The sequence below is a fragment of the Panulirus ornatus genome, chromosome 22 (genome assembly GCF_036320965.1).
Source record: "Panulirus ornatus isolate Po-2019 chromosome 22, ASM3632096v1, whole genome shotgun sequence".
NCBI classification, from domain to species: Eukaryota; Metazoa; Arthropoda; class Malacostraca; order Decapoda; family Palinuridae; genus Panulirus; species Panulirus ornatus.
The window spans coordinates 10,195,904-10,209,946 of record NC_092245.1 but is presented as its reverse complement, the minus strand read 5'-3'; the positions used below and the strand labels follow the sequence as shown (position 1 = coordinate 10,209,946).

Here is a 14,043-nt window from a genome sequence, read left to right as displayed (position 1 = left end):
CCTTTTCACATCACCACTACTTGTTATTACCTCCCCAGTAGCCCCCTTCACCGATGTTCCCATGTGTTTTCTTGTCTTATGCACTTTATTTTCCTCCTTCCAAAACATCTTTTTATTTTTTGATTCATTATACTTTGTCACTGTCTCCCACGTCATTGAGGTAGCACAAGGAAACAAACGAAAGAATGGCCCAACCCACCTACATACACATGTATATACATACACATCCATACACACACTTATACATACCTATACATTTCAACGTATATATATATTTTTTTTTTTTTTTTGCTTTGTCGCTGTCTCCCGCGTTTGCGAGGTAGCGCAAGGAAACAGACGAAAGAAATGGCCCAACCCACCCCCATACACATGTATATACATACGTCCACACCCGCAAATATACATACCTACACAGCTTTCCATGGTTTACCCCAGTCGCTTCACATGCCTTGATTCAATCCACTGACAGCACGTCAACCCCGGTATACCACATCGCTCCAATTCACTCTATTCCTTGCCCTCCTTTCACCCTCCTGCATGTTCAGGCCCCGATCACACAAAATCTTTTTCACTCCATCTTTCCACCTCCAAATTGGTCTCCCTCTTCTCCTCGTTCCCTCCACCTCCGACACATATATTCTCTTGGTCAATCTTTCCTCACTCATTCTCTCCATGTGCCCGAACCATTTCAAAACACCCTCTTCTGCTCTCTCAACCACGCTCTTTTTATTTCCACACATCTCTCTTACCCTTACGTTACTTACTCGATCAAACCACCTCACACCACACATTGTCCTCAAACATCTCATTTCCAGCACATCCATCCTCCTGCGCACAACTCTATCCATAGCCCACGCCTCGCAACCATACAACATTGTTGGAACCACTATTGCTTCAAACATACCCATTTTTGCTTTCCGAGATAATGTTCTCGACTTCCACACATTCTTCAAGGCTCCCAGAATTTTCGCCCCCTCCCCCACCCTATGATCCACTTCCGCTTCCATGGTTCCATCCGCTGCCAGATCCACTCCCAGATATCTAAAACACTTCACTTCCTCCAGTTTTTCTCCATTCAAACTCACCTCCCAATTGACTTGACCCTCAACCCTACTGTACCTAATAACCTTGCTCTTATTCACATTTACTCTTAACTTTCTTCTTTCACACACTTTACCAAACTCAGTCACCAGCTTCTGCAGTTTCTCACATGAATCAGCCACCAACGCTGTATCATCAGCGAACAACAACTGACTCACTTCCCAAGCTCTCTCATCCCCAACAGACTTCATACTTGCCCCTCTTTCCAAAACTCTTGCATTCACCTCCCTAACAACCCCATCCATAAACAAATTAAACAACCATGGAGACATCACACACCCCTGCCGCAAACCTACATTCACTGAGAACCAATCACTTTCCTCTCTTCCTACACGTACACATGCCTTACATCCTCGATAAAAACTTTTCACTGCTTCTAACAACTTGCCTCCCACACCATATATTCTTAATACCTTCCACAGAGCATCTCTATCAACTCTATCATATGCCTTCTCCAGATCCATAAATGCTACATACAAATCCATTTGCTTTTCTAAGTATTTCTCACATACATTCTTCAAAGCAAACACCTGATCCACACATCCTCTACCACTTCTGAAACCACACTGCTCTTCCCCAATCTGATGCTCTGTACATGCCTTCACCCTCTCAATCAATACCCTCCCATACAATTTGCCAGGAATACTCAACAAACTTATACCTCTGTAATTTGAGCACTCACTCTTATCCCCTTTGCCTTTATACAATGGCACTATGCACGCATTCCGCCAATCCTCAGGCACCTCACCATGAGTCATACATACATTAAATAACCTTACCAACCAGTCAACAATACAGTCACCCCCTTTTTTAATAAATTCCACTGCAATACCATCCAAACCTGCTGCCTTGCCGGCTTTCATCTTCCGCAAAGCTTTTACTACCTCTTCTCTGTTTACCAAATCATTTTCCCTAACCCTCGCACTTTGCACACCACCTCGACCAAAACACCCTATATCTGCCACTCTATCATCAAACACATTCAACAAACCTTCAAAATACTCACTCCATCTCCTTCTCACATCACCACTACTTGTTATCACCTCCCCATTTGCGTCCTTCACTGAAGTTCCCATTTGCTCCCTTGTCTTACGCACTTTATTTACCTCCTTCCAGAACATCTTTTTATTCTCCCTAAAATTTAATGATATATATATATATATATATATATATATATATATATATATATATATGTATTTTTTTTTTTTTTTTTTTTTTCTTTGTCGCTGTCGCACACATATACTTATTACAGATGTACAGAATTCATACTTGCTGCCTTTATGTATTTCCGTCGCCACCCGCCACACATGAAACGACAACCTTTCCCCCCGCATGCGTATAAGGTAGCACTAGGAAAAGGCAACAAAGGCCACATTCTTTCACACTCATTCTCTAGCTGTCATGTATAATGCACCAAAACCACAGCTCTCTTTCAACATCCACAGCTCTCTTTCCACATTCAGGCCCACAAAACTTTCCATGGTTTTCCCCAGACACCTTACATGCCCTGGTTCAATCCATTGACAGCATGTCGACCCTGGTATACCAAATCGTTCCAATTCACTCTATTCCATGCATGCCTTTCACCCTCCTGCATGTTCAGCCCCCGATCACTCAGAATCTTTTTCACTCCGTCTTTCCACCTCCAATTTGGTCTCCCACTTCTACCTCTGACACATGTATCCTCTTTGTTAATCTTTCCTCTCTCATTCTCTCCATGTGACCAAACCATTTCAAAACACCCTGTTCTGCTCTCTCTACCACACTCTTTTTATTACCACACATCTCTCTTACCCTTTCATTACATACTTGATCAAACCACCTCACACCACATATTGTCCTCAAGCATCTCATTTCCAACACATCCACCATTCTCCACGCAACCCTATTTATAGCACACGCCTCACAACCATATAACATTGTTGGAACCTCTATTCTTTCAAACATACCTATTTTTGCTTTCCGAGATAATGTTCTTGCCTTTCACACATTTTTCAATGCTCCCAGCACTTTCGTCCCCTCCCCCACCCTGTGACTCACTTCTGCTTCCATGCTTCCATCCGCTGCTAAATCCACTCCCAGATATGTAAGACACTTCACTTCCTCCAGTTTTTCTCCATTCAAACTTACCCTGATTAATTTGTCCCTCAACCCTACTGTACCTAATTACCTTACTCTTATTCACATTTACTCTCAACTTTCTTCTTTCACATACTTTACCAAACTCAGTCACCAGCTTCTGCAGTTTCTCAACCGAATCAGCCACCAGTGCTCTATCATCAGCGAACAACAACTGACTTACTTCCTAAGCACTCTCATCCACAACAGACTGCATACTTACCCTTCTCCCCAAAACTCTTGTGTTCACCTCCCTAACAACCCCGTCCATAATCGATAAAAACTTTTCACTGCTTCTAGCAACTTGCCTCCTACACCATATATTATTAATACCTTCCACAGAGCATCTCTATCAACTCTATCATATTCCTTTTCCAGATCCATAGATGCTACATACAAATCCATTTGTTTTTCTAAGTATTTCTCACTTACATTTTTCAAAGCAAATACCTTATCCACACATCCTCTACCACTTCTGAAACCACACTGCTCCTCCCCAGTCTGATGCTCTGTACATGCCTTCACCCTCTCAATCAATACCCTCCCAAATAATTTCCCAGGAATACTCAAACTTATTCCTTTGTAATTTGAACACTCACCTTTATCCCCTTTGCCTCTGTACAATGGCACTATGCAAGCATTCCGCCAATCCTCAGGCACTTCACCATGAGTCATTTTTTTTTTTTTTTTTTTTTTGCTTTGTCGCTGTCTCCCGCGCTTGCGAGGTAGCGCAAGGAAACAGACGAAAGAAATGGCCCAACCCACCCCCATACACATGTATATACATACGTCCACACACGCAAGTATACATACCTACACAGCTTTCCATGGTTTACCCCAGACGCTTCACATGCCCCGATTCAATCCACTGACAGCACGTCAACCCCGGTATACCACATCGCTCCAATTCACCCTATTCCTTGCCCTCCTTTCACCCTCCTGCATGTTCAGGCCCCGATCACACAAAATCTTTTTCACTCCATCTTTCCACCTCCAATTTGGTCTCCCTCTTCTTCTCGTTCCCTCCACCTCCGACACATATATCCTCTTGGTCAATCTTTCCTCACTCATTCTCTCCATGTGCCCAAACCATTTCAAAACACCCTCTTCTGCTCTCTCAACCACGCTCTTTTTATTTCCACACATCTCTCTTACCCTTACGTTACTTACTCGATCAAACCACCTCACACCACACATTGTCCTCAAACATCTCATTTCCAGCACATCCATCCTCCTGCGCACAGCTCTATCCATAGCCCACACCTCGCAACCATACAACATTGTTGGAACCACTATTCCTTCAAACATACCCATTTTTGCTTTCCGAGATAATGTTCTCGACTTCCACACATTCTTCAAGGCTCCCAGAATTTTCGCCCCCTCCCCCACCCTATGATCCACTTCCGCTTCCATGGTTCCATCCGCTGCCAGATCCACTCCCAGATATCTAAAACACTTCACTTCCTCCAGTTTTTCTCCATTCAAACTCACCTCCCAATTGACTTGACCCTCAACCCTACTGTACCTAATAACCTTGCTCTTATTCACATTTACTCTTAACTTTCTTCTTCACACACTTTACCAAACTCAGTCACCAGCTTCTGCAGTTTCTCACATGAATCAGCCACCAGCGCTGTATCATCATACATACATACATACATACATGCATACATACATACATACATACATTCATTAAATATCCTTACCAACCAGTCAACAACACAGCTACCCCCTTTTTTGAGAAATTCCACTGCAGTACCATCCAAACCCGCTGCCTTGCTGGCTTTCTTCTTCCATAAAGCTTTCACTACCTCTTCTCTGTTTACCAAATCTTTCTCCCTAACCCTCTCACTTTGCACACCACTTCGACCAAAACGCCCTATATATCCCACTCTGTCATCTAACACATTCAACATACCTTCAAAATACTCACTCCATCTCCTCACATCACCACTACTTGTTATTACCTCCCCATTATCCCCCTTGACCGATATTCCCATTTGTTCTCATGTCTTGTGCACTTTATTTACCTCCTTCCAAAACATCTTTTTATCCTTCCTAAAATCTCCTTCCAAAACATCTTTTTATCCTTTCTAAAATTTGATTATACTCTCTCACCCCCACTTTCATCTTTTTATTCTCACTAAAATTTAATGATACTATCTCACCCCAACTCTCATTTGCCCTCTTTTTCATCTCTTGCACTTTCTCTTGACCTCCTGCCTTTTCTTTTATACATCTCCCAATCATTTGCACTATTTCCCTGCAAAAATTGTCCAGATGCCTCACTCTCTTTCACTAACAATCTTACTTCTTCATCCCACCCCTCACTACCCTTTCTAATCTGCCCACCTATCACCTTTCTCATGCCACTGGCATCTTTTGCGCAAGCCATCACTGCTTCCCTAAAACATCCCATTCCTCCCCCACTCCCCTTACATCATTTGCTCCCACCTTTTTCCACTCTGCACTATCTCTCCAGGTACTTCCTCACACAAGTCTCCTTTAAAAGCTCACTGCCACCACCGTCACCACCCCAACATTCTCTCTTCTTTTCTGAAAACCTCTACAGATCTACACCTTCGCATCCACAAGATAATGATCAGACATCCCTCCAGTTGCCCCTCTCAGCACATTAACATCCAAAAGTCTCTCTCTCATGTGCCTATCAATTAACACATAATCCAAAAACACTCTCTGGCCATCTCTCTTACTTACATTTGTATACTTATGTATATCTCTCTTTTTAAACCAGGTATTCCCAATCACCAGTTCTTTTTCAGCAAACAAATGTACAAGCTCTTCACCATTTCCATTTACAACACTGAACACCCCATGTACACCAATTATTCCCTCAACTGCCACATTACTCACCTTTGCATTCAAATCACCCATCACTATATACCCTGGTCTCATGCATCAAAACTGTTAACACACACACTCAGCTGCTCCCAAAACACTTGTCTCTTATGATCTTTCTTTTCATGACCAGGTGCATAGGCACCAATAATCACCCCTCTCTCTCCATCCACTTTCAGTTTTACCCGTATGAAAATGTTTATTTTATTATTTATTATACTTTGTCTCTGTCTCCCGCGTTAGCGAGGTAGCGCAAGGAAACAGATGAAAGAATGGCCGAATCCACCCACATACACATGTATATACATAAATGCCCACACACACATATACCTACCTATACATTTCAACATAAACATACATATATATATTTATTTATTATATATTTATTTATTCATTTATTTTGCTTTGTCACTGTCTCCCGCGTTAGCGAGGTAGCGCAAGGAAACAGATGAAAGAATGGCCCAACCCACCCACATACACACACACAGACATGTACATATATACACATGTACATATTCATACATGCTGCCTTCATCCATTTCCTCCGCCACCCTGCCACATGTGAAATGCGCCCAGGATGTTTTGGCTCTGAGTGAAACGAAGCTCAAGGGTAAAGAGGAAGAGTGGTTTGGGAATGTCTTGGGAGTAAAGTCAGGGGTTAGTTAGAGGACAAGAGCAAGGGAAGGAGTAGCACTACTGAAACAGGAGTGGTGGGAGTATGTGATAGAGTGTAAGAAAGTAATCTCTAGATTGATATGGGTAAACTGAATGTGGATGGAGATAGATGGGTGATTATTGGTGAATATGCACCATGAGAAGAAAGATCGTGAGAGGCAAGTGTTTTGGGAGCAGATGAGTGAGTGTTAGTAGTTTTGATGCACGAGACTGGGTTATAGTGATGGGTGATTTGAATGCAAAGGTGAATAATGTGGCAGTTGAGGGAATAATTGGTGTACATGGGGTGTTCAGTGTTGTAAATGGAAATGGTGAAGAGCTTGTAGATTTATGTGCTGAAAAAGGACTGGTGATTGGGAATATCTGGTTTAAAAAGAGATATATACATACGTATGTATGTATGGTTGCAAGGCATGGGCTGTGGATAGAGTTGTGCAGAGGAGGGTGGATGTGCTGGAAATGAGATGTTTGAGGACAGTATGTGGTGTGAGGTGGTTTGATCAAGTAAGTAATGTAAGGGTAAGAGAGATATGTGGAAATAAAAAGAGCGTGGTTGAGAGAGCAGAAGAGGGTGTTTTGAAATGGTTTGGGCACATGGAGAGAATGAGTGAGGAAAGATTGACCAAGAGGATATATGTGTCGGAGGTGGAGGGAACGAGGAGAAGTGGGAGACCAAATTGGAGGTGGAAAGATGGAGTGAAAAAGATTTTGAATGATCGGGACCTGAACATGCAGGAGGGTGAAAGGCGGGCAAGGAATAGAGTGAATTGGATCGATGTGGTATACCGGGGTTGACGTGCTGTCAGTGGATTGAATCAGAGCATGTGAAGCGTCTGGGGTAAACCATGGAAAGTTGTGTGGGGCCTGGATGTGGAAAGGGAGCTGTGGTTTCGGGCATTATTGCATGACAGCTAGAGACTGAGTGTGAACGAATGGGGCCTTTGTTGTCTTTTCCTTGTGCTACCTCGCATACATGAGGGGGGAGGGGGATGGTATTCCCTGTGTGGCGAGGTGGCGATGGGAATGAATAAGGGCAGACAGTGTGAATTGTGTGCATGGGTATATATGTATGTGTCTGTGTGTGTATGTATATGTGTACATTGAGATGTATAGGTATGTATATTTGCATGTGTGGACGTGTATGTATATACATTGTGTATGGGGGTGGGTTGGGCCATTTCTTTCGTCTGTTTCCTTGCGCTACCTCGCAAACGCAGGAGACAGCGACAAAGCAAAATAAAATATATAGAAATATATATTATCCCTGGGAATAGGGGATTAAGAATACTTCCACGTATTCCCTGCGTGTCGTAGAAGGCGACCAAAAGGGGAGGGAGCGGGGGGCTGGAAATCCTCCCCTCTCATTTTTTTTTTTCCTTTTTTATTTATTTTTCCAAAAGAAGGAACAGAGGGGGGCCAGGTGAGGATATTCCACAGAGGCCCAGTCCTCTGTTCTTAACGCTACCTCGCTAACGCGGGAAACGGCGAATAGTAGAAAAGAAAGAAAAAAAAGATGATACAGCGCTGGTGGCTGATTCATGTGAGAAACTGCAGAAGCTGGTGACTGAGTTTGGTAAAGTGTGTGAAAGAAGAAAGTTAAGAGTAAATGTGAATAAGAGCAAGGTTATTAGGTACAGTAGGGTTGAGGGTCAAGTCAATTGGGAGGTAAGTTTGAATGGAGAAAAACTGGAGGAAGTGAAGTGTTTTAGATATCTGGGAGTGGATCTGGCAGCGGATGGAACCATGGAAGCAGAAGTGAATAATAGGGTGGGGGAGGGGGCGAAAATCCTGGGAGCCTTGAAGAATGTGTGCAAGTCGAGAACATTATCTCAGAAAGCAAAAATGGGTATGTTTGAAGGAATAGTGGTTCCAACAATGTTGTATGGTTGCGAGGCGTGGGCTATGGATAGAGTTGTGCGCAGGAGGGTGGATGTGCTGGAAATGAGATGTTTGAGGAAAATGTGTGGTTTGAGGTGTTTTGATCGAGTAAGTAATGTAAGGGTAAGAGAGATGTGTGGAAATAAAAAGAGCGTGGTTGAGAGAGCAGAAGAGGGTGTTTTGAAATGGTTTGGTCACATGGAGAGAATGAGTGAGGAAAGATTGACCAAGAGGATATATGTGTCGGAGGTGGAGGGAATGAGGAGAAGTGGGAGACCAAATTGGAGGTGGAAAGATGGAGTGAAAAAGATTTTGTGTGATCGAGGCCTGAATGTGCAGGAGGGTGAAAGGAAGGCAAGGAATAGAGTGAATTGGATCGATGTGGTATACCGGGGTTGACGTGCTGTCAGTGGATTGAATCAGGGCATGTGAAGCGTCTGGGGTAAACCATGGAAAGTTGTGTGGGGCCTGGATGTGGAAAGGGAGCTGTGGTTTCGGGCATTATTGCGTGGCAGCTAGAGACTGAGTGTGAACGAATGGGGCCTTTGTTGTCTTTTCCTAGTGCTACCTCGCACACATGAGGGGGAAGGGGGAAGGTATTCCATGTGTGGCGAGGTGGCGATGGGAGTGAATGAGGGCAGAGAGTGTGAATTGTGTGCATGGGTATATATGTATGTGTCTGTGTATGCATATATATGTGTACATTGAGATGTATAGGTATGTATATTTGCGTGTGTGGACGTGTGTGTGTATACATTGTGTATGGGGGTGGGTTGGGCCATTTCTTTCATCTGTTTCCTTGCGCTACCTCGCAAACGCGGGAGACAGCGACAAAGTAAAATAAATAAAAATGGGATAGGGGATTAAGAATACTTCCCATGTATTCCCTGCGTGTTGTAGAAGGCGACTAAAAGGGGAGGGAGCGGGGGGCTGGAAATCCTCCCCTCTCATTTTTTTTTTTTAATTTTCCAAAAGAAGGAACAGAGGGGGCCAGGTGAGGATATTCCAAAAAAGGCCCAGTCCTCTGTTCTTAACGCTACCTCGCTAACGCGGGAAATGGCGAATAGATATATATATATATATATATATATATATATATTATATTATTTATTTTTATTATACTTTGTCGCTGTCTCCCGCGTTTGCGAGGTAGCGCAAGGAAACAGACGAAAGAAATGGCCCAACCCCCCCCATACACATGTATATACATACGTCCACACGCAAATATACATACCTACACAGCTTTCCATGGTTTACCCCAGACGCTTCACATGCCCTGCTTCAATCCACTGACAGCACGTCAACCCCGGTATACCACATCGCTCCAATTCACTCTATTCCTTGCCCTCCTTTCACCCTCCTGCATGTTCAGGCCCCGATCACACAAAATCTTTTTCACTCCATCTTTCCACCTCCAATTTGGTCTCCCTCTTCTCCTTGTTCCCTCCACCTCCGACACATATATCCTCTTGGTCAATCTTTCCTCACTCATCCTCTCCATGTGCCCAAACCACTTCAAACCTCTTCTGCTCTCTCAACCACGCTCTTTTTATTTCCACACATCTCTCTTACCCTTACGTTACTCACTCGATCAAACCACCTCACACCACACATTGTCCTCAAACATCTCATTTCCAGCACATCCATCCTCCTGCACACAACTCTATCCATAGCCCACGCCTCGCAACCATACAACATTGTTGGAACCACTATTCCTTCAAACATACCCATTTTTGCTTTCCGAGATAATGTTCTCGACTTCCACACATTCTTCAAGGCCCCCAGGATTTTCGCCCCCTCCCCCACCCTATGATCCACTTCCGCTTCCATGTTTCCATCCGCTGCCAGATCCACTCCCAGATATCTAAAACACTTCACTTCCTCCAGTTTTTCTCCATTCAAACTCACCTCCCAATTGACTTGACCCTCAACCCTACTGTACCTAATAACCTTGCTCTTATTCACATTTACTCTTAACTTTCTTCTTCCACACACTTTTCCAAACTCAGTCACCAGCTTCTGCAGTTTCTCACATGAATCAGCCACCAGCGCTGTATCATCAGCGAACAACAACTGACTCACTTCCCAGGCTCTCTCATCCCCAACAGACTTCATACTTGCCCCTCTTTCCAAAACTCTTGCATTTACCTCCCTAACAACCCCATCCATAAACAAATTAAACAACCATGGAGACATCACACACCCCTGCCGCAAACCTACATTCACTGAGAACCAATCACTTTCCTCTCTTCCTACACGTACACATGCCTTACATCCTCGATAAAAACTTTTCACTGCTTCTAACAACTTTCCTCCCACACCATATATTCTTAATACCTTCCACAGAGCATCTCTATCAACTCTATCATATGCCTTCTCCAGATCCATAAATGCTACATACAAATCCATTTGCTTTTCTAAGTATTTCTCACATACATTCTTCAAAGCAAACACCTGATCCACACATCCTCTACCACTTCTGAAACCACACTGCTCTTCCCCAATCTGATGCTCTGTACATGCCTTCACCCTCTCAATCAATACCCTCCCATATAATGTACCAGGAATACTCAATAAACTTATACCTCTGTAATTTGAGCACTCACTCTTATCCCCTTTGCCTTTGTACAATGGCACTATGCACGCATTCCGCCAATCCTCAGGCACCTCACCTTGAGTCATACATACATTAAATAATCTTACCAACCAGTCAACAATACAGTCACCCCCTTTTTTAATAAATTCCACTGCAATACCATCCAAACCTGCTGCCTTGCCGGCTTTCATCTTCCGCAAAGCTTTCACTACCTCTTCTCTGTTTACCAAATCAACAAAGGAAACAAAGAGAACAGGGAGACCAAGTTGGTGATGGATGAATGGAGTGACAAAGATTTTGAGTGATATGTAGCCTGAACATGCAGGAGAATTAAAGGAATGCCTGGGATAGAGTGAATTGGAATGAAGTGGTATACTGGGGTTGACTAGACTTAAGTAGGGCATTTGAAGCATTGTGGGTAAACCATTGAAGTGTCTTTGGTGGTGTGGTTGTTGATAGGGAGCTGTGCTTTTGGTGCATTACACATGACTACTAGAGAATTGATGTGAGTGTATGAGGTGCAACCTCACTAATGTGGGAAGGTGTGATCTGTTATAAAAAAAAAGAGATGTACAAAACATATATGGGGCTCCTTACAGAACCATGGAAACGAAACCTTGATAGTTGTTGAGGTCATTCCCCAATAAACCATGGATTGATAACTCTGAATGGTGTGTGATAGGTTAGAGAAACAGTATAATTTAGCAAGCAAGACATGCTAGTTTGGTGAGTGCTTCACACCTGCCTTTTCTTTCTGGCAGAATGTCATGAAAAGATAGGTACTCTCTCTCTCTCTCTGCACAAAATCAATTCATCTCCAGTTTTTCCATTCAGTGCATTTTACTGCAATTTGGAATTTCCACTTCCTTTGACTGCTTCAGGAAACTGCTTTTCCTCATTTTAAGCTGGGTGCTAAGCTTTGGCTCTTTCAGCTAACAGAATAACCCCAAAACACAAACTCACATTTCTTATTAGAAACCAAAGAGAAGTAATGATATAACATTATGTTATATGAGCATATATATGGAAGGAGTTCAGGTAATGGGACATTGAAGTGAATAGTTGATTGAGATGCACATCAAGGAAGTAGGTGCAAATGGAAATGAAAGTATCATTATTTTTTCAAATTTTTTAACCTTAAGGGTGAAATTTAATGTTTTAACATAATTAGAGGCTCTTGTAAACTTATACTACTATTTTGTAGGTAGTGAATTTTCAGTAGTGCAAAAAGAAGTATCGGATTTACTCGAAGGACGAATATTGGTTGGTCATGGTGTGCATCATGATCTCAAGGTCCTTTTCCTTTCTCATCCACGGTGCCACATTAGAGATACATCAAGGTAAGCTTTGCAGCATTTTGGATGCAGTTCTACCGTAATTCAAAATTTTAATCATAAATTTGTTCAGATACTGGGGTTATGCACCACTATTGTTTCTCTTCTGTTACTAGATATGTAGTTTTCATGTCATTTCAAAGAGCAGAGGCACTGATGGGAAGCATGTGCTCTCATTTATCATGAGATTATTTTTGGAAATTGTGATGTACATAATGTACAAGGTATGCTTTTGATATAACTCGTTACCCTGAACCCCTAGTTATCCACATCAGTTAGAACTGAGTCCCCTCAGCTTGAGTAAGTTTCCAAGTGAATCTGTTATTAAGATTTTCTGTATATATGTATCTTTTCTATATATATATGTATCTTTTCTATATATATGTATCTTGTGTGGAGGAGGGTGCATGTGCTGGAAATGAGATGTTTGAGGACAATGTGTGATGTGAGATGGTTTGATCGAGTAAGTAATAATACAGTAAGAGAGATGTGTGGTAATAAAAAGAGTGTGGTTGAGAGAGCAGAAGAGGGTGTTTTGAAATGGTTTGGTCACATAGAGAGAATAAGTGAGGAATGATTGACCAAGAGGATATATGTGTCAGAGGTGGAGGGAACGAGGAGAAGTGGGAGACCAAATTGGAGGTGGAAAGATGGAGTGAAAGAGATTTTGAGTGATCGGGGCCTGAACATGCAGGAGGGTGAAAGGCGTGCAGGGAATAGAGTAAATTGGAATGATGTGGTATACCGGGGTCGACATGCTGTTGATGGATTGAACCAGGGCATGTGAAGCATCTGGGGGTAAACCATGGAAAGGTCTGTGGGGCCTGGATGTGGAAAGGGAGCTGTGGTTTTGGTGCATTATTACATGACAGCTAGAGACTGAGTGTGAATGAATGTGGCCTTTGTTGTCCTTTCCTAGCGCTACCTCGCACACATTTGGAGGGAGGGGGATGTTATTTCATGTGTGGCGGGGTGGCGATGGGAAATGAATAAGGGCAGACCGTATGAGATTATGTACATGTGTATATATGTAATATGTCTGTATGTGTAATATATGTAATACATTGAGATGTATAGGTATGTATATTTGCGTGTGTGGACTTGTATGTATAATACATGTAGTATGTGGGTGGGTTGGGGCCATTTCTTTGTCTGTTTCCTTGCGCACTACCTCGCTAACACGGGGGACAGCGACAAAGCAAAATATGTATCTGACTCAAAAAGCTATATGTATGTTTGTCTGTCCATTACATAACTTCTAAATTTAGAACTAATCTCAACCACATTTTATGGGATAGTAGTCTAGGACAGGGGACATGTTGCTTAGGGGGTGGTTTGCAATGCTCTCTACCCCCTAATTTTCCATGTGGGACAGGAGTAACAAATACCTGTCTGGGTGAAACAGCATGAAAATATTTATCTATTTGTCTGTATCTCTGATGCTCGTTCCCAATTGGAACTTCCTCAAGGTGGTTTCAACAG

At 42.8% G+C, this 14,043-nt stretch overlaps 1 protein-coding gene across 7 annotated transcripts in view; it reads left to right on the top strand.

Annotated features, from left to right (window-relative positions):
* The window catches only part of LOC139756533 (RNA exonuclease 4), an 83,395-nt gene that overhangs the window by 24,900 nt on the left and 44,452 nt on the right, over positions 1-14,043 (top strand). For 6 of the 7 annotated variants that reach the window (XM_071676075.1, XM_071676072.1, XM_071676071.1 and 3 more), the window contains exon 5: positions 12,432-12,587. In XM_071676075.1, coding sequence (XP_071532176.1) covers positions 12,432-12,571 — 140 coding nt within the window. In that variant the 3' untranslated portion in view covers positions 12,572-12,587. Of the gene's footprint in view, positions 1-12,431; positions 12,588-14,043 lie in introns of those variants that run through there. The other variant, XM_071676076.1, reaches the window with a different exon arrangement.